General features: G+C 42.3%; 2 protein-coding genes across 2 annotated transcripts in view; both read right to left on the reverse strand.

Moving 5' to 3' along the window:
* Window positions 1–27929, reverse strand: part of LOC118848854 (cytochrome P450 4F3-like) — a 140755-nt gene that overhangs the window by 66122 nt on the left and 46704 nt on the right. The window lies entirely within an intron of this gene.
* The window catches only part of LOC118848875 (cytochrome P450 4F3-like), a 63573-nt gene continuing 46739 nt past the window's right edge, over window positions 11096–27929 (reverse strand). Inside the window, exons 7-13 of the mRNA XM_036757918.1 lie at window positions 26234–26504; window positions 24412–24478; window positions 24123–24252; window positions 12141–12274; window positions 11934–11998; window positions 11622–11704; window positions 11096–11421 (exon numbers count right to left, since the gene is read on the reverse strand). Coding sequence (XP_036613813.1) covers window positions 11217–11421; window positions 11622–11704; window positions 11934–11998; window positions 12141–12274; window positions 24123–24252; window positions 24412–24478; window positions 26234–26504 — 955 coding nt within the window. The 3' untranslated portion in view covers window positions 11096–11216. The remainder of the gene's footprint in view (window positions 11422–11621; window positions 11705–11933; window positions 11999–12140; window positions 12275–24122; window positions 24253–24411; window positions 24479–26233; window positions 26505–27929) is intronic.

Raw genomic sequence — 27929 nt, forward strand, 5'->3', positions numbered from 1 at the left:
TATATCTATATATATATCTATATATATCTATATATATATCTATATATATATCTATATATATCTATATATATCTATATATATATCTATATATATATCTATATATATATATATCTATATATATATATATAACTAAGTGACAGATGAGGCAGGTCCAAGTCAGTAGGAGACATGACTCCCAGGAAGTTCAAGGTGGGCAGGGTGGCTCCTGCCATCACCCTAGAACCCCTTTTAGGCAGAATATAGAGACCAGAGGGGGCTTACGGAGTGGGATGGTCTCCATTCTTACAGTCTAAGCGAAAGAACGACCCTTTCTCTCCAGGGCTAACCCTCCTCCACCTGTTGCCATAAGTGAGAAAGGCCACAGGTAAGCCAGAGGCAGGTCAGAGGACAGTGACTAGGATAAGGAGAGGTGGGAGACTATGTGATGTCAGGGACACTTAGACATGCTGGGACTGGAGGATAGGTAGTCTTCTCTTACCAACTGCCTGTTGGACATCGTTGTCTCTATGCTGAAGTGTGCATGTCTAAAACGGACCTCCATTTTAGTACTCAGGACTCCAGAGGACCAATGATGAAGCCTTCTATCCATCCCAGAGAAGCTAGGCAATAGGGAAGGTGTTTTGTAGAAACTGAGGGGATTTGTTTTGCTTCAGTATGTATATTTGTTACAAAAATTTTTCTTTATTTTTCCTCCAATAGGTCCGGGAGTGAGAGTGAAAGGAAACAGATTTTTGTTCATTTTTTAAAAAGAGAGAGTTGGGAAGAAACTAGAAATGTGAAATGATGTATGCACTTATCAAAGAGATCATTATACTGTTAGTTTTACCTTGTTACAAGAGATACTAATCTGTAAATGTAAATTAGGTAAAAACCAAAACACATCAATAAAATTGAAAATGAAAAAATAGATTTAATTTTTCTTTTCCTTCTTTTTTCCTATTTTTCTTTCCTTCTTTCTTCTTTTCTATTTTCTTCCTTTCCTTCTTTCGTTCTTCTTTCTTTTCACTTATTTCCTTTCCTCTTCTCTCTCTCTCTCTCTCTCTCTCTCTCTCTCTCTCTCTCTCTCTCCCTCCCTCCCTCCTTCTCTTTCTTTCTTTCTTTTTGTATCTTCCTTTCTTCCTTCCTTCCTTTCTCTTCTCTTTTTATTTCTCCTTCTCTTTTTCTTTTCTTCCTTCCTTTATTCCTTTTTTACTTCCTTTATCTTTCTGTTTCTTTCTTTCCTTCCTTCCTTTTCTTTCTTTCATTTGTTGCTTTTTGCCTCCCATTACATCTCTAAAACTCCCCCTTCCAAACTTCCCTATTTCTGCAAAGATATTACAAACCTTCCAGTCACCCAGCTTCAGAATCTCAGTCTTTCTAGTCTCTTCCTTAACTACTCCATCCTCTGACACACATCAAATCAATTGTGAAGACCTGTTCATCCTGCTTGCACAACATCCTTGAAATCCATTCCATTCCTTTTTCTCTCATGACCTCTTCTCAGAGATGACTTGCCCAGGCCATGAAAATTTACAAAGTGCTCTCAACCACAAAATACAATGAGCAACCCCCACCCTTACCCCTCCTCCAGCTTGCCGAGAACTTTGGTTTAAATAGGAGATACCTCAGTCAGAGCTCCTCCCAAGTCAGGGTCTCTCTGCTACACACACACACACACACACACACATACACACAGCCTGGCCCTAACTTATCATGCCACACTCACTATCACACCATTCTACCTCCTCCACTCTGCAATCTCACCAAACTGTCCTCTGTGTGTTCCTCATACACAACATTCCACCTCCTATCTCCAGGCCTTTGTACTGGTCATACCCCATGCCTGGAATACCCTCTTTTCTTACCTACACTTCCAATGGTCCCTCTCTTCCTTCCAGATGCAGCTCAGACACCGTCTTCTAATGAAGGCTTGCCTGATTCCCCATCACCTCCAGCTCATCATCCAGTGCCCTCCTTCTCTCCGAAACCACCTTGTATCTCCTTTGTATATATTTTCACTTATTAACTTTATATTGATGCTGGATCAGTTTTTATATTTACTTGTTATCTCCCCTTTAGAATGTAAACACCTAGTGAGTAGTGGTTGTTGCACTCTTTATACTTGTTTTCCCTGCTCGTAGAACAGTGTCTGATGTGTAGGAGGCACTTACAGATTGTTTCCCTGTTTTATTTATTTAATATTTTTAATCTTCAGCATTGATTTTCAAAAGAGTTTGAATTACAAATTTTCTCCTCATTTCTACCTTCACCCCACTCCAAGATGGCATATATTCTGATTGCCCTGCTCCCCAGTCAGCCCTCCCTTCTCTCACACCACTTCCCCCAATCACCTTTTCCCTTACTTTCTTGTAGGGCAAGATAGGTTTCTATGCCCCATTGCCTGTATATCTTATTTCCTAGCTGCATGCAAAAACTGCTTTTAAAATTTTGAGCTCCAAATTCTCTCCCCTCTTCCCTCCCCACTCACCCTCCCTATGAAGGCAAGCAATTCAACATAGGCCACATGTGTATCGTTATGTAAAACTCTTCCACAATACTCGTGTTGTAAAAGACTAATTATATTTTGCTCCTTCCTATCCTATCCCCCTTTGTTCAATTTTCTCCCTTGACCCTGTCCCTTTTCAAAAGTGTTTGTTTTTGATTACCTCCTCCCCCTATCTGCCCTCCCTTCTATCATCACTCCTTTTTTATCCTCTTCCTCCTTCTTTCCTGTGAAATAAGATACACCATTGAGTGTGTCTTTTATTCCTTCCTCAGGTCAAATCTGATGAAAGCAACATTCACTCATTTCCCCTCACCTGCCCCCCTTCCCTTCCTGCAGAACCACTTTTTCTTGCCACTTATATGCAAGATAATTTACCCCATTCTGTCTCTCCTTTTCTCCTTCTTTCAACACATGCCTCTCTCATCCCTTAATTTGATTTTTTAAAAATATCATCTCTTCATATTCAACTCACCCTGTGCCCTCTGTCTGTATATGTGATCATGGCATTCAGATAGACCAATAATTTTTAAATTATCTCTCCTGGATCTATCTTCCAGGTCAGTGATTTTTCCAATGAGATCTTTCACATTGTCTTCCATTTTTTTTCATTCCTTTGGTTCTGTTTTATAATATCTTGATTTCTCATAAGGTCACTAGCTTCCACTCACTCCAATCTAATTTTTAAGGTAGTATTTTCTTCAGTGGTCTTTTGGACCTCCTTTTCCATTTGGCTAATTCTGCCTTTCAAGGCAATCTCCTCATAGGCTTTTTGGAGCTCGTTTGCCATCTGAGTTAGTCTATTTTTTAAGGTGTTATTGTCTTCAGTATTTTTGGGGTCTCCTTTAGCATGTCATTGACTTGTTTTTCATGGTTTTCCCACATCACTCTCATTTCTCTTCCCAATTTTTCTTCTACTTCTCTAACTTGCTTTTCCAAATCCTTTTCGAGCTCTTTCATGGCCTGAGACCAGTTCATGTTTTCTTGGAGGCTTTTGATGTAAGTTCTTTGATTTTGTTGACTTCTGGCTATATGGTTTGTCTTCTTTGTCACCAAAGGAAGATTTCAAAGTCTGAGTCTGAATCTGAGTCTGTTTTCACTGCCTGGCCATGTTCCCAGACAGCTACTTGACCCTTGAATTTTTTGTCAGGGTATGACTGCTTGTAGAGTAGATAGCACTTTGTTCCAACCTTGAGGGGATGTGCTGTTGTTTTCATAGCTATTTCTACACAGCAAGCTCTGCCACACCAGTGCTCCTCCTCCCCCAAGAACCACCAACCTTGACTGGACTCAGATATTAAGCAGTCTCTGCACTCCCTCTCTGATCTTCCACTTAATGACAAGTTCTATTTCTATACTCATCAGAGTATGTTATTCCCTTCTTGAACCAAATCTGTTCAGAGTAAAGCTCAAATACTACTCTTCTCCCTCCCTTCTTTCCCTCTACTATAATATGTTTTTGTGCCTCTTCATGTGATGTAATTTACCCTTTTCTGCTACCTCCTTACCTCTTCTCCCGGAACCATTCCTTTACATCCCTTAATTATGATTTTTATCATTTTATCAGTTATTTTATAATGACACCCACAGTCTATGTACATGCCTTTCAATTGTCATAATAACTGTACTATTCTCAGAATTGACATATGTATATATATATATGTGTGTGTGTGTGTGTGTGTATATATGTATTTGTATATACATATATGTATATATATGTAATATATATATAAAAGTATATAAACCTATATAAGGATGTAAACAATTTGACCTTATTGATTAACAAGGTTTTTCCCCCTGTTTACCTTTTTATATCTCTCTTGACTTTTATATTTGAAGATCAAATTTTCCATTGAGCTCTGGCCTTTTTATCAGGAAGGTTGGAAGTTTCTTTATTTCATTGGATGTCTATCTCCTTGCCTGAAAAATTATACTCAGTTTTTCTGGTTGCAGTACAAGCTCCTTTGCCTTACAAAATATCATATTCCAATTTCTCCTGTCATTCAATGTAGAAGCTGAAAGATCATGTGTGATCCTGAGTGTAGTTCCACGATTTCTGAATTGTTTCTTTCTGGCTTCTTACAGTATTTTCTCCTTGACATGATAATTCTGGAATTTGGCTATAACATTTTTTGGAGTTTTCAGTTTGGGATCTCTTTCAGGAGGTGATCAGTGGATTCTTTGGATGACTATTTTACCCTCTGGTTCTAGGAACTCTGGACAACTATCCTTCATGATTTCTTGGAAGACACTGTCCAGGCTTTTTTCATCATGGCTTTCTGGTAGACCAACAATTCTTAGATTGTCTCTCCTGGATCTATTTTCCAGGTCAATTGTTTTCACAAACAGATATTTCATGTTTTTTTCTATTTTTTCATGCTTTAGATTTTGTTTGACTGATTCTTGATGCCTCATAGTCATTAGTTTCTATTTGCTCAATTCTAATGTTTAATGAATTGTTGTCTTCATTTTGCTTCTGAGTCTCCTTTTCCTTCTGGTTAATTTTACTCCTCAGAGTGTCATTCTCTCTAATTAGATTATGAATCTCCTTAACCATTTTGCCAATTTTACTTTTTAAAAATTTTTTCTCATTGAATTTTTTTCCATGTTTTCTTTTACCTCTCTAATTTGGTTTTTAAAATCCTCCTTGAGCTCTTCCAGGAATGCTTTCTGGGCTTGAGACTAATTCACATTCCCTTTTCAGGTTTCAGATGTGGGTATAGTGTCCATGTTGTCCTCTTCCAAACTGGTATTTTGATCTTCTCTGTCTCCATAAAATGAATCAATGGTCCTTGGTTTCTTTGAGTGCTTCTTCAAGTTTGTTGATTTTTTCTTGGCTTTAAGGTGGATTTCTGCTTCTGGGTCTTAGGCGGCTCTGTCCCAGACTTCTTGTTCTGGGAATTGTAGGCCTAGTTACTGGCTTTGTGTGTTATGGCTTCTGGTTTCATGAGGTGTGGGGGAGGGGCGGTCTCAGCCTTTGTCTTTCCTGGTGTCTGCCACTTCCCCTGGCTGTGCAAAGGCACCTCTGGGCTCCTGGTGTTGACTTTTGCTGGCCCCACTTCCCTAAGTATTGGGGATTTCTGCTGTTTGGCTCCTGAAGCCCCACTTCTGGCTCATTTATTTCACGGTTTCTCCTGAGGAAGTATTATCTGGTTGAGGAAGGTGTAACAGTCAGGCAATAATAACAATGTAGATGATAATTGTCAAAATGCCTGTGTAGTTCTGTATCACAAAGTATACCAGACTCTGCACATAGAAGGTAGAAGAAGTAAACTATTTATTCAGACACCAGAAAATCATATCCCATAACCAAATGTTCAGCTCCCACAGCCAGTCAACCCACTTTATCATAACAGCAGGGAACTTAAAACACCACATCACATCCTGGAACTGGCCATCCCAAAACCTCTCATACCACTGTAGGGGTCTTCCCCAAAACAAACTCACATTACAGATAAGTCAGCCTGTTCAGTTCTAACAATCTTGAAGGCAGCCATTAGCAGCCATAACATTTCTCTCTCAGCATTTCCTGTTTATAACTTCCTTTTCCTTTCAGGAAGCTCCTCCCACCACATGTAACTTAGGCTTCCTGTGATGTAAGCAGATCAAATGGCCTATTATTGGGTGGGAAAGATCTTAAAATCTAATTGCTACTACAGAAAGGACAGATGAGAGCTGTTTGATTTCTTCATCATATCTCCCAGAAGTTCAAGAAGGTGAGTTTCCAACCTTTAGACCATGGGCTGCAAACCTCAGGAGTAGATGTTCCACTGCTGCTTCCTGTAACTCCAACAGTCTCCCATCCTGGGCTGAGAGGCCTGGGAATCACCACCAGTTTCACATGCCTGGCCTGGATCACTAGTTGAGCTCCACAGTTGCTTCAGCCTTGATGTGGTCTGGTGCAGTTCCATGTGCGAGGTGCTCTCCCAACCTACAGCTCTGTCCTCTCTACCCTGTGGACCCTCCTGGCTTGGAAATTTGCCCCAGTCAGTCTACCAGTGGCTTCTAACTTTCTCAAATCTGCTCAAATTCACTTTTTTAGAGGTATCTGATAGAATTTGTGAGACAGCTCTAGTAAGACACTGTTTAAACGTGCCCATCTTGGCTCTGCCCCTCCAGCCCTTATTTTTAATGGTGTGTATGAGTCTTTCTTGTTTCAAGTATATCACTTACAAACAATACATTGTCAGATTCTGGTTTTTAAACCACTCTGCTCTTTACTTCTATTTTATGAGGGAGTTTATCCATTCACTTTTGCAGTTTTGACTACTAACGTGCATCTCTCCATCCTATTTTTGCCATTCATCTTTCTCTCTGACTTTTTAAGTTATCACTCCTCAAAATCTGTTTTGCTTTTGACCACCACATCCCTTAATCCACCTTATATTTTATTTCCCTACTCATGTCCCTGAACCCTTTCCTGTCTTATTTCCTTATTGGATAAAATAGATTTCTATACCCAACTGAGTATGTATGTGCATATATACATACATACATATATATACACTCATATTCTTCTTTGGACCAATTTCGTTCAGAGTGAAGTTCAAGGATTATCTGACACTCCACCCTCATTTTCCTCTCCACTGTAAAAATCAGGTCACCAATCATTTATTAATTGCCTACCATGTGCCACACTCTATGTTAAGCCCTTAAGGAAAAGACCCTGAAGCCAAATGAGAAAAACGAAGCTCAGAATCATTATTTGCCCATGATTGCACAGCTATTAAGAAATAGAGGTAGCATTTCAATCCCAATATGACTCTGCCTCTAGGTCCTGAGACTATCCACTATGCCATGCAGCCTCACTATAGATATGTGCAGGGGTATGCTGGTAAACATTTAACAAGTGGCCTTCAAGGGGAAAAAGTCTATATAATATACTTTTATGTTTAATCTGCATTATTAACATTTTCCCCATCTCTTTCCTAAGTCTAGGCAACCGACAAAACAATAAAGCCCTGATTTGTAATCTCTGCCAATATCCAAAGTGTAAATGTTTCCACTGAAAATTTTACAATCAATGCTCCAGGGATGGCACAACCTGGACCCAGCACACCCCTTGGTATATAGGATCAAAGACAAATGGATGCTACAAATATCTGTATATATATCTGTACAGATATGTCTGTACAAAATCTGTACCCCAAAACTTGGGGTAACATTTGGGCAAAAGAGTATTTCATGGATTGTCCTCCATGCCTGGAATCCTTTATCTGCTTGTCTACATTTCCTTCAGGTCCCAGCTAAAATCTTACTTTATGTAAGGCATCTTTTATGGTCCCCTTTAATGTGAGCTTCTTCCCTCTAAGATTATCTCTAATTTATCTAATCTATATGCAGGTGGCGTCTTGTCTCCCTCATTAGACTATGAGCTTCTTGAGAGGGACTTTTCTTCCTTTGCTTTTCTTTTTACCTCAAGTCTTTAGCACATACAAAAACCTTGTTGACTTGACTTACAGTGTTCTGTGACCTTGGGTACAGAAGTTCACCTCCATAAAGCTTTATTTCTTCTTCTATGACAGTTCCTGTGTTTTGTGTTTTCTCCTTCATTCTAGAAGAGGACCATGACATTAGGGAGATGATGCCATGACTTGCAAGTGAATTGGATTTAAGTGAGGGAGGGCTGTGCAAAGTCACTTTCTCCTCCAGAGCGATCCAGGTCCAGTGGTCAGATATAGATGAGGACAAATGGAGATTGCCAAGGATGTACTTGAAGACCTTGGATTTTTAAGATAAGGTCCTTCAGAGTTGTCACTTTGACTAAGGCATCACCCATTCAGTGATTAGAGCTGTTTAAGAAGTAAGTCAAGGGATGGCCCCATTAATCCCCCCCAAAAATCCCCTAAAAAACTGGGAGGGGAAGTGAATTGTATTTAAGCCATGGTCTTTAAGACAGAAATCTAGCCAGTAAACCCCAAGATATCAAGGTATGTTTCAGCCATCACAATTTACATTCTTTGGGCAGAGCATCCCCAGGTAAAGGCATCATATCACATGAGGAGAGAAGAGAAGAGAGGAGAGGAGAGGAGAGGAAAGGAGTAGCTGAGTTGCCAGATTTCCAGTCAGGTACCCAGTGAAACAGTTCAGACTACTCACAGGTTGCAGGAAGATTCCAGATTCTGTATCAATTCACTGAGACTCCAAGATCAAAGAGAGTAAGGAATCCTTGTTTCTAATCCTGAATATGTCACTATCTGTCTCTTTGAGCAAGGCCCTTTTCTTCACTGGCCCACAGCTTCCTCCCTTATCAAATGAGGAGGTTGGATTAGAATCTAATTCCAAGAATGCCCTTAATAAAAGAATTTGTTCTGTAAAACTTGGAGTCAGTCAAAGGCTACACCCAAGGGCATAAAAAGCCACATGTGACCTCCAGGCCACAGGTTGCCTACACCTGGATTAGATAATCCCAAAGGTCTTTTCCAGTTTTTTACCTAGGATACTATCTTTAAGGTCCTTTACTCAGATGAAACAGGGAGGTGGTACCTTGGATAGAGGACTAGTCCTGGAGTAAGAAAGAGTTGAATTCAAATCTGTCTTTCGAAACTTGCTAGCTATCTGACTTCGGACAAATCATTTTTTCAAATACAAAATAAGAACATTAATTGATTCTACCTCCCAGAGTTGTTGTAAGGATAAAATTCAATAATGTTTGTAAAGTACTTGGCACACTGTAGGTGCTTAATAAATACTTGATCCCCACTCCCTTGCGTTCTAGTGCCATGTGGTCAGGTGACCTAAAATTGACACACAGCTACCCCCTGTCACCCCCTACGCCCCACGCAAATCACCACCACCAAGGCTTTTTCTCTGCTGTGCTGTTCTTATTGAATCTTTCACTCCTCGGACCATTCCTTCAAGACTAGCCTTTCCTGTGATTGCCCAAATGTCAACGAATGCAAAGCATTTATTAAACTTGAATGCTGATGTGGTAATAGAAGAGGCCAGTCTTCCTGATTCCACATCCTTTGACTGAGAAACAACAGAGGGTTGCCAACAGATAATATTAGAAAAGTGAACTCAAGAAATTCCCAACTTAGAAGGAACTGAAAGAAGGAAGTTATATTTACATTGGGTAAACAGTGTCTTAACAAACAATCGATAAGGCTCAATGTAAAATGGCCCCTGAAACACTTGGATACAGGAGTTAACAGCATCTCTCAAGAACACGATCACAATAGAAACAAACATGTGACCACATTCTCTTTGTATGTACAGAGCGGGGCTATGTGCTCACTGTAGCCATATGCCCTTAGTTTACATGTTGGAGTTCCTGAATTGTCAAAGAGGTCTTTGATGCCTGTGTGTCTTTGGTGTTCATAGGCAGTATGAAGGGTAGATATGTCTTTGTAGAGCTTAAAGCTCTATCAATGTGATAGGGACTGAACCTATGATTTCCCTTGGGTAGGGGGCTCCTAGTGAGGAACTTCCTCTACCAGTGCAGGTCATCAACTTCTCTATAACTTGTAATCTAGAGAGCTGATTGGGGACTCTGAGCAGTTAAATGACTCACCCATGGTAAGATAGTCAGAACGTGTCAGACTCAGGATAATAGATTCAGGACTCAGACCCAGGTCATCCTGTCTGAGATCAGCTTTCATTCCCCTGTACCATGATACCTCTCTACATAAACGAATCATCATCCTCATTGTCATTTTTATTATTAGAGATAATTAAAATGTGGTGGCTAGAAAGCTGGCCTTGGAGTCAGTCAGACCTGAGTTCAAATTATGCTTCTGACATATACTAGGCAAGTCATGAAATCTCTCAGACAGCTCTCTACAGCTATAGGTTACAGAACTTTTAGTTGCTGATCTGCTTTAGTAGGAATTCCCTATTTCAGAGAAGACAGATACACAGTCTAGGGGCCACATATGGCTAACAACATTCCCTGGTCTAGCCTGAATCAGATTAAAATATAATTGGGGAATATTTAACAAAATAAGAAAAATAGAAACAGGTAATACTACATCTTAAACCTGTCAATATGTGGCCTTAGAGATTCTTATGCACACATTGTTGGCCTCCATTTCTCTTTGAGTTTGTCATCACTGCCTTACTGCAGTAAGTCCAGCTGCCCTCTCTGCCAAAAGGACATGATTGGGCAGAACTATTGGCATGTGATCCTTAGTTCTAGAGAGACTTTCCAACATTAAACACACTCAAAACAAAATTCAGCAATAATAAGAGACATTAATCACACGTTAGCAATTCCAATTCTTAGGACATACAGTCAGTCACAGAATTGGAGATTTAGGCTGGTAGGGGCCTGAGAGGCCATTGAGTCATGTGCTCTCATTTTACAGCTGAGGAAACTGAAACCCCAAGAAATTAATTGACCTTCCAAGAGTCACACAATAAGTAAGAATATGAGGCAGGATTTGAACCCAGATTTTGCTGGTTCCGAGCCTAGAACTCTGTCTAACTTGGGCCATGCTGCTGCAGAACATCAAATCTCAGGGAGCTCATGTTGGAGTCAGAATATACCCAGGATTGAAAATAGGAGCAGTTGTACCTGACAGCATGGGGCTAAAAACACAGAATATTCACTTCTCTTTCCTGGGTCCAGTCTTCTATTACTCTAGGCAAAGAGACACAAAGTAAAGGCCAATATATGCTATGTTGAAGTGTTTTTATTGAGAAGAACTACAATCAAGGTAAGAGTGGCTGGATTGGCAGGTAGAAAGCAGGCTTTCCAGGGTCAAAAGCAGAAAGATATATCCAGGCATCATTCCTAAGCGGCTTGTGACAGCTGTGACTCAGGGCTGGAGGGATCCAGTAGTGGCTCCACCTTCAGGCACAGGCTACTTTCTGTTCTGAGAACAATTTCTGGCTTCCTTCGGACTGGGTGTTTATCAGGGAGGACTCTGAACCTCAGTAGGGTGAGGGCCAGCACAACCTTCATCTCAGACATGGCAAAGTTCTGACCAATGCAGTTCCTGCTCAAGGGAGGAGGGGCTGGCAATTCCCAGACCTTGACCCCAGGCTGTTTCTAGGGTCCTCTCATTGAGATTGGGCCTTCAACTCCCGTGATGGGGACATGGGAACAGGGCCCTTGTTGGACATAGTTCCCCACAATGGAGGGTTAAAAATTCAACTGGGGAGGTCAGAGAAAGAGGTGGGGAAAGAATGGACTCACCTGGGTCCAGCTGAGAAGGGTATAAAAGCCAGAGGTGGAATATTTTTGGAGTTGTTGATGTCAAAGCGATATGGGTCATAAACCTGGAGTATTGATAGGGTCTTACTCACCTTAGGCATACACTCTCCCTCTTGCCCAGGATACTCCTCTCCAGTACAGCTAGATACCTCCAGGGGAAATCAAAGCTGCCCTCTCCTGTCTTCAGGCCTCCCATGGCTTGGCTTAGAGTAGATCCCCACCCCCATCCCCATAAATGTCCCAGTCCTCCAGCTCAGAGTAGCCCAGGGGTGTTTCTGTAGAGGACAAAGTTACCTCAGGGTTGGGCCACACTTCAGGGTTGTGGTGAGTTGACATGATGCTCACCGTGCAGTGGTTTCCTGTTGGCCAGAATACAAGAGAGTCTAACGTTGCTTGTAAACTCTACCAATGGATGTGTTGTACCAACAACCAATGGGCCTTAAGCATGAGATTTCTTTAACCCCTTCCCCTTGCTGTGGTGTGAGCCCCTGGCAAGTGAACCTTTAGGAATGATCCGCCCATCAGGCAGTTGGATGTCCTTGGTGCAGCAGCGGGAGATCACAGCAACTGGTGGGTGCATCCGAAGGCTCTCTTTGATGCACATGGTGAGGAAGGGCATCTGGGCCAGATCATCCCTGGAGACAGGAAACTGGTCAGCTTTATCAAAATGGAGATAGGGAAAAACTTCTCCATCCCCAAGAAGGGCAGAAGAGACAATGTTAACATCTAAGACCCTCTTAATGAGAGGTTGAAAGACAGGCAAAGTCTATGGCACCCTGATACTCAGTGACCATGAAGTTTTAGATGTCAAAAATGATGTGAATTATGTGTCAATTGTGTGGTATAAAAGTCTGAGTGTGGACTTTGATAAGCAGAGGTCAGAGGGCTCTTACATTCTAAACCTTGGAGGATGCTGATGGGACCATGACTGAAGAGAAAATTGGGGGAGGGGAGGAGAGGACTCAAAGGCAGGTCTTGGATGTAGAAATCTCCCAGGAGAGGGGGTGGAGCCAAGATGGCGGCTGGTAAGCAGGGACTAGAGTGAGCTCCGTACCGAGTCCCTCCAAAAACCTATAAAAAATGGCTCTGAACCAATTCTAGAACGGCAGAACCCACAGAACAGCAGAGGGAAGCAGGGCTCCAGCCCAGGACAGCCTGGATGGTCTCTGGGTGAGGTCTATTCCACACGGAGCTGGGAGCTGGGAGATGGGAGCTGGGAACAGAGTGGAGCAGAGCCCAGCCTGAGCAACGTGGAACAACCAAACTTGGAGTCGGGCGGATGGGGCCCCTCACACCCTGAATATGTGAGCTGCAGCGGTTACCAGACCCCTCAACCCACAAACACCAAAGACTGCGGAGAAGGTTAGTGGGAAAAGCTGCAGGAGTGGAAGGAGTTCGCGGTTCCGCTTCCAGCCTCGGGGGCAGCGGAGGTTGGGCAGCTACTGTTGCTGCTGCTTCTGGCCCCAGCCCCACCTGGTGGGAGGAAGTAAGTGGCGGATCAGAGCAGGAGTGCAACAGCCTGCTGAAGATCTAAGCCCAGCTTGGGCTGGAGGTTCTTGGGGAAGGAGTAGTGTGGGTCTGACAGAGCTGGCACCTCCCCCCCAAATGTGGAACATAGAACTCGTTAGTCTACAAGCAGTCATACCCCACTGAAAAACTCAAGGGTCAAGTTAGTTGGTTGGGAATATGGCCAGGCAGCGAAAACGCACCGAGATTCAGTCTCAGACTTTGGATTCTTTCTTTGGTGACAAAGAAGACCAAAACATACAGCCTAAAGAAGACAACAAAGTCATAGAGCCTACAACCAAAGCCTCCAAGAAAAACATGAACTGGCCCCAGGCCATAGAAGAACTCAAAAAGGATTTGGAAAAGCAAGTTAGAGAAGTAGAGGAAAAATTGGGAAGAGAAATGAGAAGGATGCGAGAAAACCATGAAAAACAAGTCAATGACTTGCTAAAGGAGACCCAAAAAAATACTGAAAAATACACTGAAGAAAACAACAACTTAAAAAACAGACTAACTCAAATGGCAAAAGAGCTCCAAAAAGCCAATGAGGAGAAGAATGCCTTGAAAGGCAGAATTAGCCAAATGGAAAAGGAGGTCCAAAAGACCACTGAAGAAAATACTACTTAAAAAATTAGATTGGAGCAAGTGGAAGCTAGTGACTTTATGAGAAATCAGGATATTATAAAACAGAACCAAAGGAATGAAAAAATGGAAGACAATGTGAAATATCTCCTTGGAAAAACCACTGACCTGGAAAATAGATCCAGGAGAGATAATTTAAAAATTATTGGACTACCTGAAAGCCATGATCAAAAAAAGAGCCTAGATACCATCTTTCAAGAAATTATCAAGGAGAACTGCCCTGATATTCTAGAGCCACAGGGCAAAATAGAAATTGAAAGAATCCATCGATCGCCTCCTCAAATAGATCCCAAAAAGAAATCTCCTAGGAATATTGTCGCCAAATTCCAGAGCTCCCAGATCAAGGAGAAAATATTGCAAGCAGCTAGAAAGAAACAATTTGAATATTGTGGAAAAACAATCAGGATAATACAGGATCTGGCAGCTTCCACATTAAGGGACCGAAGGGCTTGGAATATGATATTCCGGAGGTTAATGGAGCTAGGATTAAAACCAAGAATCACCTACCCAGCTGAGTATCATGCTCCAAGGTAAAATATGGATTTCCAATAAAATAGAGGACTTTCAAGCTTTCTTAGTGAAAAGACAAGAACTGAATAGAAAATTTGACTTTCAAACACAAGAATCAAGAGAAGCATGAAATGGTAAACAAGAAAGAGAAATCATAAGGGACTTACTAAAGTTGAACTGTTTTGTTTACATTCCTACGTGGAAAGATGATGTGTATGATTCATGAGACCTCAGTATTACGGTAGTTGAAAGGAATATGCATATATATATATATGTTTATGTATATATATAAGTAAATGTGTATGTATGTATATATCTATGTGTATATGTACATATGTGTATGTATGTGTGTATATATATGTATATGTGTTTATATATATATGTATATATATATACATGTAAAAGAGAGAGAGCAGACACAGGGTGAGTTGAAGATGAAGGGAAGATATCTAAAAGAAATAAAATGAAATTAAGGGATGAGAGAGCAACATACCGAGAGAGGGAGATAAGGAGAGATAGAATGGGGTGGATTATCTGGCACAAAGGTGGCAAGAGGAAGCAGTTCTGTGGGAGGAGAGGAGAGGGCAGGTGAGGGGGGAATGAGTGAACCTTGCTGTCATCAGATTTGGCCTGAGGGGCAATACCATACATACTCAGTTGGGTATCTTACCCCACAGGAAAGAAGAGGGAGGAAGATAAAAAAAAATAAAAGGGGGGGGGATGATGGAGTGGAGGGCAGATGGGGGTGGAGGTAATCAAAACAAACACTTTGGAAAGGGCACAGGGTCAAGGGAGAAAATTCAATAAAGCGGGATGGGTTGGGAAGGAGCAAAATGTAGTTAGCCTTTCACAACAGGAGTATTGTGGAAGGGTTATACATAATGATACATGTGTGGCCTAGGTTAAATTGCTCGACTTCTTAGGGAGGGTGGGTGGGAAGGGAAGAGGGGAGAGAATTTGGAACTCAAAGTTTTAAAATCAGATGTTCAAAAAAAAAAGTTTTTGCATGCAACTAAAAAATAAGATACACAGACAATGGGGCGTAGAAATTTATCTTGCCCTACAAGAAAGGAAGGGAAAAGGGGATGAGAGGGGAGGGGGGTGATAGAGGGGAGGGCTGACTGGGGATCAGGGCAACCAGAATTGTTAGGGGCGCTCTGGACCTGGGCCTCCTGAAAGGGTAGTGAGACGCCAGGGAGTCTGGACCTGCTGACGCAGCAGTGCCTGTGTGGCTTCTGTTACGTCAGTACCGGGGCGGCTCCAACTGGAAGGGCTCCACCTTCGGGGAGGAACTGGGGAGGAGCTAACCCGAAACTCCCAATATAAGGAGCACCCCAGAGAGGGTCAGTGGGATTTTGTGTAAGATTTCTGGTATGCCATTGCAATAAAACTGCTTGTCGCATTCCGGTAGCTGCCTGGTGATTCTCCTCTCGCGTCCCCCGGGAGGAGCCGGAGACATCCGAAGACCCGTGGGCAGGGTGAGTGTGAGGCGGTAGTCGGGGAGAACGGGGTGCTATTGTGGGGCACACCCGTCCGGCCGCCGACAGCTGGCGCCCAACGTGGGGCTTGACCAGTGAGGCCGCTCCTGCTCCCAATAGATAAGGGGAGCGGAAGACCAGGCAGAACCCAAGGAGACAGGTTGAGCCCTTGGGATGGGACCGAAGGTCTGTAAAGCCCGTGTTGAGCCGGAGGACAAAGGCGTACTCGCCTGCCAGATCTACAAGGTCTGTAAGGAGCAAGGCGTTAGAATTCATATAAGAGCATGTAGAGAGTGGGTGGAGAAAGTTTGGGTAGTTAGCCCGTGGTTAGAACACACGGGGGTAGATCTGCAGAGATGGGGTTTGGTGGGCCAGCAAATGGCCTCTTACCATAAAACAGACCCAACTTTCTTAGACCCCAAGGATTTTGCGATTTACTCGGCGATTGGGGCTGCCCTATCGCCCCAGCCACCCCCTATACGGGACGAAAGGGGGGCCCAAGTAGGGGCATCCCTGGCAGGCTCGGATGATGACGATGAGGAAGAGAAAACTCCCGAGCCAAAATCCATCTACCCTTGGGAGGCTTTACAGCAAGGCAAAGAGGACTTCCCATGCCCCCCTCCGAGGGAGGGGTTGTTAGCAGCCCCCAAAAGGAAGGAAGAGCAGAACTCCCTAGGCAAAGGAGGTGCTTCTTTACCGCCTCGGCACCTCTTCAAAGAGGGAAAAGAGGAACAGACAGGCTGGCATAAGTGGGAGGGAACTCATGAGTTCAGGGAGAAGGAGGAAGGGGCCACTGCCCTGCTGGCAGAGATGACACTGGGGCCGCGGAAAGGCTTTTCGTTCAGTACAAAGGGTGCAGCTGCAGCCCGGCCCCCACAGAGCCTGCTGTCCTTCAGCCTACGCCAGGCTGTGAAGGACGGGGAGGATGTAGATTGGGCAGAGTGGGACTCCCCGCTGGCACTACCGGTGCTGATAGAAAATCCAGGCGATATAGACGAGGACAGATATCACCGACCTGTTCCCTTTAAGTTTATTAAAGATTTGAAGGAGGCAGTCCAGAAATATGGCCCAGGCTCAGCCTATGTACAAAAGGCTTTAGAATCATCCTGCCTTACGCTCCCCTGGACCCCATTCGATTTTCAGGAAGTTGCAGAGGCGATTTTTGAGCCCGCCACGGCAGTAGCCTTCAAGGCTTACGTCCGTAGGGAAGCGCAGAAGTTTATTACAGAGCATAATATTGCAGACGAGCAGGATGCCTTAGACATGATTTTGGGACAAGGACCTTATGTGTCTTTACAACACCAGTTAAATTATGACGACCTGGTGAGGAGGGCAGTGAATACCTGCCACATTAAGGCCCTCCAAAAATTAGGCACTCCTGGGAGCAAGGTCTCCTTAACTTCCCTCAAGCAGAGGAATAATGAATCACCTCTGGACTTTATTAGCAGGGTGAAAACAGTAGTCCATGCCACCTTTGGCAAGACGGGCGCAGCACCACCTCTGATAGTGCAGTTGGTGAAGGGAGGGCTGTTACCGCAATATCGTGCAGCGCTTGCGTCGCTGCCACATAATCCCTCCCTTGATCAAATTATTGAAAAAATGATGGATTTGCCACACCGAGACCCTATGACCATGATGGCTTCATGCCTGGAAAAACAAACTCAGTTGATGGCACAGTGGGGTGGGAATGGAAGGAGGCTTACTTGCTTCAACTGTGGGAAAGAGGGGCATATGAAGAACGCTTGCCGTGCGCCATTTAACGGCATTAAATGCTTCTCATGTGGCAAGTTAGGGCATGTAGCCAAAAACTGTCGTTCCATGCTAAGACCATTGGAACTATCCTTACCCAGTCAAACTGCCATTTCTGAAAATGAGATTTTAAAGAAAGAGTTAGATGCCTTGAGAGCCTTTTGTGATTCAGTTAAGCAAGATAAGATTAAGCTCCAAAATGAACTGGCCCATAAGGTGGCAGTATGCAAAGCTTTGGCATTAGAATGTGAAAGAGTCAAGGAGGATTCTGATGACCAGATAAAGCAGTTGGAGGATGCTTTAAAAGATGTGCAAAAGAGAATGTATGATTCAGAAGGTAAAATAAAGCAAATGCAGACTCATTTTCTTGCTCTAAAGGAGCACTTGACGAATGAAGCAGCTTCAGGAAATAACAGATTAACAGAAGAACTAAGGGAGCAATTGAAAGAAATGAAAGCAAAATATGAGGGAGCTTCTGCTGAAGCAGGAAGGCTAAAGAACCAAATCAAAAGAAATGAAAAGTTAGTAGAGGAATTTAAAAGGGATAAAGGGAGACTAGGAGAAGAAAATAAGCGACTACAGAAAGAATTTAGCATGTCTGAAATAGAGCGAGAGAAGAGAGGAAGAAAAGCCTTGGAGATGGAAGGCCAATTAAAGGAGTTAGCAACAAAGTTGGCCCTCTCCATCCCTACGGAAAAATTTGAAAACATGAAGAGCTTACTATCAAATGAAGTGAATGAGAAAGCAAAAAAGTTCGTAGAGATGGAAAGGGAATATGAAAAATCACAGGCTGAACTTAGGCAGTTAAAGAGAGAACTTGAGAACTATGAAGCTAAGCTTTCTCAACATGTTAGGCCAGAAGAACATGAACAACTTAAAGACAAATTTGAACAAAAGTCAGGTGAATTTGGAAAGAAGATCACTGAGTTAACTTTGAGGAATCAGACCTTACAGAAAGAACTTGAGAAGGTTGGTTCAGATAATAAGCTACTAAACCAACAGTTGCAGAACTTAGAGATTGAGATGCTGAACACAAAGCCAATGAATGTGACACAAAAGTATAAAGAAAGAGAAATGGAAACTGAGAAACTTAAGCCACGGATCAGGCCACATTCATAAGAATCATATACAAGATGGCCAAGATCAGGGGTGTACAATCACTCCCCGAATTACAGATGTGGCTACCGGAACAGAGCAAGAGGAGGAATTTGCACACTTGGTAGACTCCAAGGACAAGATACCAGAAAAAGGCAACTTAGCATATGGTCCGAAGGAAAGAATGAAGTCTTCTTTGGCCCCTTCCCCAACTCCTCACTTTCTGAAGAAGTTAGTAATAGAAAGCTGTCTCTTTAAGAGACCAGCCAGCGATCTGCCTCTGATCATCTTAAACGCAGGGTCTCCACAACCCCAATAAAGCATGGCACCTGGCCTCCGTTACATCAGAGGGCCAAGCAATTTGTGCATAGGATTCAAAAATCCTCTCTGTGTTTTTTGTCTCTGTGTCTGTGTGCTGTATCTGTGTTTCTGTGTGTGTGTAACCTGACACCCTGTAATGTCCACTGTCTCTTTCTCTCCCTCCCTGACTCCAGTCTCTTCAGAGGAGCGGGAGGGCAGGGGGGGAGAGCAGGAGAGAGGAAAATGTCTTCTTGTTTAACGGTTTATAGTTGTTGAAAATAATGCTCTTTCTTTCTCTCTTCATCCCAAATCTGGCCAATTTGGGATGTGAGGAGAGATAAGAGAGGAGGCGGGGACCTTTTCCCTGAAATTTAAAGAAATGTGTTACTCCTGATTTGATGCTTAAGATAAAGTCAGAATTTCTCATACCATTTGGCACTAAGGCAAATTTGGAAAATGCATAAGGAAGAGACACTCTGAGTCTCCCAGTATGAGGAGAAAGGGACATGGTACCACTGGATCTTTTCCAGAGTCCCACTCACCTTAGACTGGCAAATTCAAAGCTCTCACTTCCAAAAAAGTTTTTAAGGAGTGAACACAGAAGTAAAATTTACTTGAGAAAATTAGAACCATTAAGATCTTGATTTAGCAGATTCTGTTGTAAAGAAAAATCAGTTTATAAGACAAAAGATATTCTGTATCCCCCTCCAATCCGTAGACTCCTTGGGGGGCTAAGAATTCCAGCTCTATGTCAGAAGTATATACAAAGATGTTTTAATTCCTGTGTGGTGAATGAGAATCACCATGAGACTAGTATAGATAAAAAAGTTGGAAAATATTTAATGACATAACGGTATTAAATCTATAGAGTTGATAAGTACTTTTCAATCTACAACTACAGAGATCCTTATGCTTATGTGCAATTTAGTGACCCTCATTCCTGTTTGAATTTGAAACAAGTGGTTTAAAGCTTCCAAAACAGAGAAATGAAAGCCAAACGTGAAAGCCAATCTGAACATAGTGTACCCAAAGGACTGTTACTGACTGTTACTGTAGTCCTGAGAAACAAAAATACTTCTTCGGATAGGAATTATCTCCATAGATATAACCCAGTCCGCCTGGGTGAAAACATTTCTAGCTCGCTGTGATTTTCCTACGTTTGCTACTTGGAAAGTTTAAAGTGATTCGTAAATATACAATAGAGAGTTGGCTTCTTTTCAAAATAATTGCCCTGTGTACGAGCTGCTTTTTCTTATTTAGGCCCTTTTATTCTGATGTGCCTTTCCCCTAAAAGTCCTCAAATAAATTAAATCATAATACATAGAAACTGTAGAAATTAAAATACAACCCCTATAAGAAGGTAAAGATCTCTCAGGGACCCCTCAATAATTCCTTAGACCTTTAATTCAGGTGCTGGACTCTGCAGCTTCCCAGCACCTTCCCCCCTTTCAGTCCACAGCCAGGCTCTGCAACTATGAGGAGAAGAAAAGCCTCTATGCTTGGTAAGCCTAATGTATGTAATGATTTGGGAATGCAGTTAATGTCATCTGAAATTTTTCTATTGTACTTCTGAATTGTAGTAAAATTCTCCTACGTTGTAAAATTTAAGTGACTAGATATGAGATTAGACAAAGTGATCTTTAATTTGAATTTTGGTGAAACTACAAAATGAAAACAATTGTGTAAAACTGGTTAAGTTACTTTCTCAGCCTTGCTAACCCTACCTTGTTAAGATCACAGCTAAAACACTTCTGCCAGCACTTAGGAAACTTGTAAGATTGTTAACTAGGTTATTTGGGATTACTGTTTTAGTGTTAAAAACCAATTAAGTTCTGAAGAGATAAAAGAAATTATGTCCACCTACCTTTTGAGCTAGATTTGTGGGAGGGTTCTATTAAATTTTATATGGATATTGATTAGGGTAAGGATATTGATTATTGTGAGTTATTATTATTGCTGTTCAATTAATTATCAACCCCCTCTGCCTGGAAGGGAAACTGACTATACCTGGCATTGAGAAATTTATTAACTATATAGCCCCAAGAAAATTCTATTTACTGTAGTTTACTGTTCAATTAGAGGATGGTGGTGGAATCCATTCCCAGGGGTATTATAAAGATTGCATGATTGTAAAGGTGCTTGGCACAATGCTTGGCATAGAATAAATGCTATTTGAATGTAAACTGTTTTAAGTTAAAAATAATTGCTTCATATTCATTAACTTTATGTGGATTTTCTTCAATGTGAAGTTTTGGTGATGAGATGAATGATTCTGTTATCAGGCAATTTGGGGTCATACCTGACTGAGGTAAAGCCACCAAAATGGAAATTAATGGATTTTGGTTTTCAAGTTTAAATAGATGATAATTGTTTATGATATTGTTATATTTCTAAAATTTTTCTTATTATTGCATAAATTGGTAAGCAACTGTATCATCTGTGTTGTTGGAAAACAATTTCTTTTATAATCTAAATTTTATTACATTAAGAATTGTAATTTAAGAAATCTTAAATTACCAAATTTTGTCTTTAATTGTTTTGCTATCATTTGGGAAATTTGTGAGATCATTAATTAAGCTATTGATGTTGTTGCTTAGAGATAGTATTTACTATGGTGAGTTTAGTTTTCCTTTTTTTTAATTATGTGGAGAAGGTGGAAATTAATAATATCAGGATAAATTATAAGCTGTCTGAGAAAGAGAGATTTTTTATGAAGGAAAGTTTTGTGCACTCCTTTGCATAATTTTTGGTAAGACTCGACCTTGAATAAGTTTGCTCAGGGGAACAGCAACAGATAGCACACAGAGTTCTCTGTGTAACCCCTTCCTAGAGACCATGTTGCTTCTCCTTATTTTGTAACATTGCCAAGGCCCTTGGAAACTCTCTGCACTCTCTGCACGGGCAAGGTCATCAGCCCAGAGAAAGAACTTGTTTGAGTTATGTAGGTCCTAAACAATGCACTTGACTTGCTGAGGAACTGAATGTACAATAGATGGAAAGGATTCTAATATTTGGCTTTTACACTGGGATAAGTTTAACGTAGAGGATGAAAGATGTTTAATTAAATCCCTTATATATGTGAGTCCTATTCTCATAAAACAAAAAGGGGGAGTGGTGGGTAGGCTGACCCATGCGCAGCTCGCTACAGCTACCTTTACTGCCCATTTTTTATTACTGCCAATTTTTTATTTTTTACGATTTCGTGATGATGGCCTCACGCCTGCGCTAAAATATTATGCTGGAGGCCAGTGTGAAAGACAGGAGCCGGGCCAAAAGGAGACACCGCCGCCAACTGCGTGCCTTCAAGGCAGCCCGGTCTGGTGGAAAGATGAGAAAGGGGTGTGGCACGGGCCGGGGAGGGTCGTAATTGGAGGGAGAGGGTATCTTTGTGTCTCCACAGATGCCACAGGAGAACAAATCTGGGTGCCCATCCGCCGGGTCCGTGAGGTTGCGCCCCCGTCGACGCCCCAGGGAACGGAGGCCGCGGCGGAAAAACAGGACCGTCCAGAGAAGGAGGGCTGCCTTGAACAATGCCCTTAGCTGCCTGCTTGCCATGATCCAGTTGGCGACCCCATCCACATCTGCTCCTGCCATCTTGCCACCCCTGGCAGTGAATCCTATGCACTGGGCCATTACCTCGAATCTCTGTGTAACCCCTGTTCCCTACAATGCCTCCCAGTATGCACAATTAGAGACACTTCTTATAACACTGCCACTAATTTCACAACTGAACTGCATATGCTAGATGAGGTCATTGCGGCCATACAGAATGCTACTATACAATTCAATGGCGACTGGGAAGAGAACTATACCAACGCTAAGGCCTGGTGGGACACTCTCAGTGTCCACCAGTTGCTCCAATGGGCCTCCATTGGAGGACTTGTTCTCATACTAGCCTTTCTTATCTGTCTGTTCCTGCCCTGCTTGATTTCCTGTATGATTGGGGTTTTGCACAGCTCCTTAGAAGCTGTAAAAGCCGATGTCATTAAACAAAAAGGGGGAGTTGTTAGGGGCGCTCTGGACCTGGGCCTCCTGAAAGGGTAGTGAGACGCCAGGGAGTCTGGACCTGCTGACGCAGCAGTGCCTGTGTGGCTTCTGTTACGTCAGTACCGGGGCGGCTCCAACTGGAAGGGCTCCACCTTCGGGGAGGAACTGGGGAGGAGCTAACCCGAAACTCCCAATATAAGGAGCACCCCAGAGAGGGTCAGTGGGATTTTGTGTAAGATTTCTGGTATGCCATTGCAATAAAACTGCTTGTCGCATTCCGGTAGCTGCCTGGTGATTCTCCTCTCGCGTCCCCCGGGAGGAGCCGGAGACATCCGAAGACCCGTGGGCAGGGTGAGTGTGAGGCGGTAGTCGGGGAGAACGGGGTGCTATTGTGGGGCACACCCGTCCGGCCGCCGACACAGAATATATGCCATCTTGGAGTGGGGGGGGGAGGGTAGAAATGGGGAGAAAATTTGTAATTCAAACTGTTGTGAAAATCAATGCTGAAAACCAAATATGTTAAATAAATAAATTTAAATAAAAAAATAAAAAAAATAAAATGGGGTTGTAGCATTAGCCAAAAAAAAAAAATCTCCCAGGACTTGAGCTGAGTGGTAGCTGGGGAAAGTTACCCAGAAACTCAAGAGAAGCCTGGGGAACCTACATGACCGGAGAACACTGGGCTGTAGCCTGATGGAGCAACAGGTTAGCCTCTGTGTCTCTCTTCCTAGGTCGTCACTCCTTTGATGGAGTGAAGGACAAATGAGATCATGGATGCAAAGCATTTTGCAAGCTTTAAAATGCTATATAGATGGTGATTGTTTTATGTTGTTATTATGGGCCTGTAGTCATGGAGATGGCTTCATTCCCTGATTCTTCTACTTTACCTGTGCTGAACTCAAGCAGTGTTTATAAAATAATAAAATAGTGTGCTGGTAAATATTTAATAACCAGGCAGGGTGTGGGGAGGGAAATGTACGTGCACACACTCTTTTAAGTTTATTCTGAATCAGAAACATTTTCTCCCTTACTTTCTAATGTCTAGACAGTCTACACAACAATAAATCTATCCCCGATTTGTAGGGATTGTTTATTTCTGGAAATTCAAAAATGAGATCTTACAAAAAAGTCATAGCTGGCTCTAGTACACTCATGGTTCCCACTCCCACCCCACCCCCACACCCTTGTTCCATTCTTAGTGTCAGCCCACACTGACCATTCAATCTCCTCGGGCTGACGACCTCTCAGAAGCTCTTGTATCTCCTGGCGGCAGTGCTCCTGGTGTTCCTGATGCTGGGCCAGGTTGTAAAGGACCCAGGAGAGGCCACTTGCAGTTGTGTCATGGCCTGGCAGTGGGAAAGAGAACTGGTAAAACACCCTCCCTGTTAACCCTAGTTCAAGCAAGGGTCAGTGGGGCTGATGGCAGGGATGAGATGCAAATGGAAAATCCCAACTCTTCCCCAAGCACCCTCAGCCCTTCCCCCTCTATCCCACTTCAACATCACCTCCAAACATGAAAGTGTCAGCTTCTGCCTGGATGTCCTTGTCTGACAAAACCTTTCCATCTTCATCCTAGAACAGACCCCTGTCTGTGAGTTCTTGGCCCCTTCCCTTCCAATGAGAGAACCTACTTAGATATTCTAAGACAGAGCTCTCCAACCCCTTTTAACCGAAACCTGCTGCCTTAGGTAGCAAAGTGGAAGGGCATGGAACTTGGAAGTCAGGAAGACCTGAGCTCAAATCTAGCCACAGACGATAGCCCTATGACTCTGGGAAAATCACTTACCCTTTCTATCCACATCAGTTTCAGCCTCTATAAAATGGAGATAGTAACTAGCCACGTCATTGTGAATATCAAATAAGTTACATATAAAGTGCATATCACCACAAAAGAATCCTTTGATAAACCTAAAAGTAGTCTCTATAATCCCTGTGTAACCTTGAATGAAGCTCCCTCCCATGAAGGTCTTCTGATGTGTCTAGAATCTCAGAACCCTTGCAGATGAAAATAGATAAAACCACTGACATACAATCACAGACTCCTAGAATTAGAAGAGACTCTTACCCAAAGTGTAAATATTCTCTGTCTTTAGAGACCCTTCAAAACTTTTGGGTCTTTTAGCTTATGTAGTATCCCTTGGTAAATCTAGAAACCATTATAGATACTCCAAGGTATACCTAGACTCTGAGAGATTTTCCTTAATATTCCTAAAAATAGCCTCTGGCAATCTCCCCCACCCAAGACACACAAAGCTTCTCTCCTCTTCCTTTTTTCTTCTCTCTCTTCCTCCTCCTTTCGTCTCTCTCCTCCCCTTCCTTCCTTCTTCCCTCTCTTTTCATTTCTTTCTTTCTCATCTGTATTAATTTTATCTTTATTCTTCTATTAATTCTATATAAGTGATATTTATTTGTATCTATCTACCTACCTATTTCACCAGAAACTCTTTTGATATATGGAGAGCCAAAACACACATAACTTTGGATATATCTAAACTGTGTAAAAGTATTGTGGCATACCTAGAATCACAGAGTTACTTTTGGATATGTTTAGAATCATAGTGATTCCTCTTATATACCTAGTTCTTGTTGATGTTTAGTTGTTTCAGTTGTGTCCAACTCTTCAGGACTCCATTTGAGATGTTCTTGGCAAAGATAACTGTAGTGATTTCCCATTTCCTTCTCCAGATCATTTTACAGATGAAGACTGAGGCAAATGGTTAAGTGACTTGCCCAAGGTCACACAAATATAAGGCCAGATTTGAACTCAGGAAAATGAGTCTTGTCTAGCACTCTATCCAATGTGCAACCTAGCTGCCCCATTATATACCAAGATACATCAAGAATCAATCACAATAATACTTCTAGCTTCATCTAGAATTAGGAAAATTCTTTTTATACACTTAGAACGAAAGAGATTTCTTCATTGTTACTAGAACTAGTCACAGAGATGCATTTAAATATATGTAAAACCTCAGAGACTCTGCTAATATACCAAAAACCAGTGAGGGCTGGCTAATCTACTCTAGCATCCAGAGGAATAATACATCCTTTCCCTACATACTCAATGGTCTGTATGAATTCACCAAAGTTTAACTTCCCTAGGGAAAGACAGCTTTTAAAGAAGATGGCGACAGTCAGGTGGGTTTCTCTTATTGGTCAAGGCTGCATCTGTTCCATATTTCATTCTAACTGATGTCTAAGGCTATGATTCTTCCCTCTGCCTAAGTCCTTCATGTCCCTTATATATTCTCTTCCTATCTTCTTTAGGACCCCCACAATGCTGTCATCTCTCTCCTCCCATTCCCCCTCTCCAACCTCAATACTCACTTTGGCCAGTAGGAGAATATCTATGAAGTCAATGGTCTTGCTTTTGCCCTTGTTCCTGAGGAAAGCCTCACTCCCTTGTTGGGCAAGGATACGACGTCGTTCCTGGATGACATCATTTGAGAAATCGTGCACCAGGCGGCAGGCACGGGAGAAATGCCTTCCTTGGCTGGTGAGATAGTACACGGCATCCCAAAGCAGAAGTGGCTGATTAGCGCGCTTTATTACAAGAGAACTCAACTCCTGGATAGCTGAAATGTAGGCACTGGGCTTCCTGATGAAAATATGGGGCCCACAGTCAGAGGCCAGTTTCAGCAAGGCGAGAACTCTACCCCCTCAAACTCTACATAGCCCAGAACAATTTCTATAATTTCCTTCAAAATAAGTTCATAACCTTGCCCCCTCTACCCAATTTGTTGATAGAGAATGGAGAAGGACTTCCCCAAGGTCTGGTTGATCTTGGTGCTTAGAGTGAAATGAGGGAAATCTGGCTTCATGGACCAGAAGTGATGTGGATGACAACTTGGGTTAACACAGCTGGATGAAAGTGCCACTGAATAGTCTTGAGCATCACACTGGACTGCATCCAACTCACAAAAGCTGAAGAAGCAGCTGCTGGGGGCTGAAAGCTAGCAAAATAACCCTACCCGCGTGAAACCTGATAATGCTGGAGAAAACAGGAGACAAGTTGGAGTTCAGCTAGGTGGGCCAACACAACGGTGGGAAATGGTTATCCTTTTGTGCATGCCTTTGTAGGTGTGTTCCACCAAGAGGCACAACAGTGTACTTGACCATGCTGACAAGCTGCCTGACGTCTCAGACTTGTTCCCAAAAGGATTCTATATTCTTTGTTCCAAATCAACTTCTGAGTTCATTCTTCTCTCCTGGCATATCTCTATGTTAGATGTTAGGGGACCTTTCTAACTGGAAGTCATAAAATCAGAAGACTAGGTTTCCAATCCCACCACTGATTATTTCCTATATGCCTTTGAGAAAGTTACTTAATCTCCTGCTTTAAGCTTCCTCATATGTAGAAAGAGTTTGCAGTTTCATGTGGAATCATCTTTTTCTCCCCTATTCTACTATGTTATGGAAGTGCTCATTTTATCCCTTAAGTTTGGTGGGAAAAAATGTAGGTTGGACTATATGACTTCTGAGTTCCCTTCCTCTATGATCAAGGTCTTACATTCCTTCTTGAAATATCTACACAAACAATCAATGCAAGACAAAAGAGAAATGTACAAAGGAACAGATATTGATGTGAACTATCAATATTTTCTATAGAAGGCTTATGAATGTAAAATAATCTTGCAATTCTGAGAAAGGCAAAAGTTCCTACATGCTACTTTAACCAGTAAAATCCTTGCTAAGTGGAGAGGTAGGGCAACTAGGGTAAAGCCCATTTTGAATATCGGTGGTAGAAGATGATGAGCAGTGTTATCATTCCATGTGGGAAAAAGTGGTAGAGGAAAAACTGAGTTTACAGGGAGATTGGAAGGAAATCCACTTAAACCAGATCATCTTGAGAGAACTTAAAGAGGAAACTGGAATGTGATAACATATTAAAAAATAGAAAAGGTCTGCCAAGATTTATATAGCATAGTTTTCTCTCTCAGTGACAGAAACACTATATCTAGACACCACATTTGAACCTCATAATCCTTGGCATGTTGAAAGAAGGAGTAAAATGATGTTAAAG

Source organism: Trichosurus vulpecula, chromosome 1, assembly GCF_011100635.1.
Source record: "Trichosurus vulpecula isolate mTriVul1 chromosome 1, mTriVul1.pri, whole genome shotgun sequence".
NCBI lineage: Eukaryota > Metazoa > Chordata > Mammalia > Diprotodontia > Phalangeridae > Trichosurus > Trichosurus vulpecula.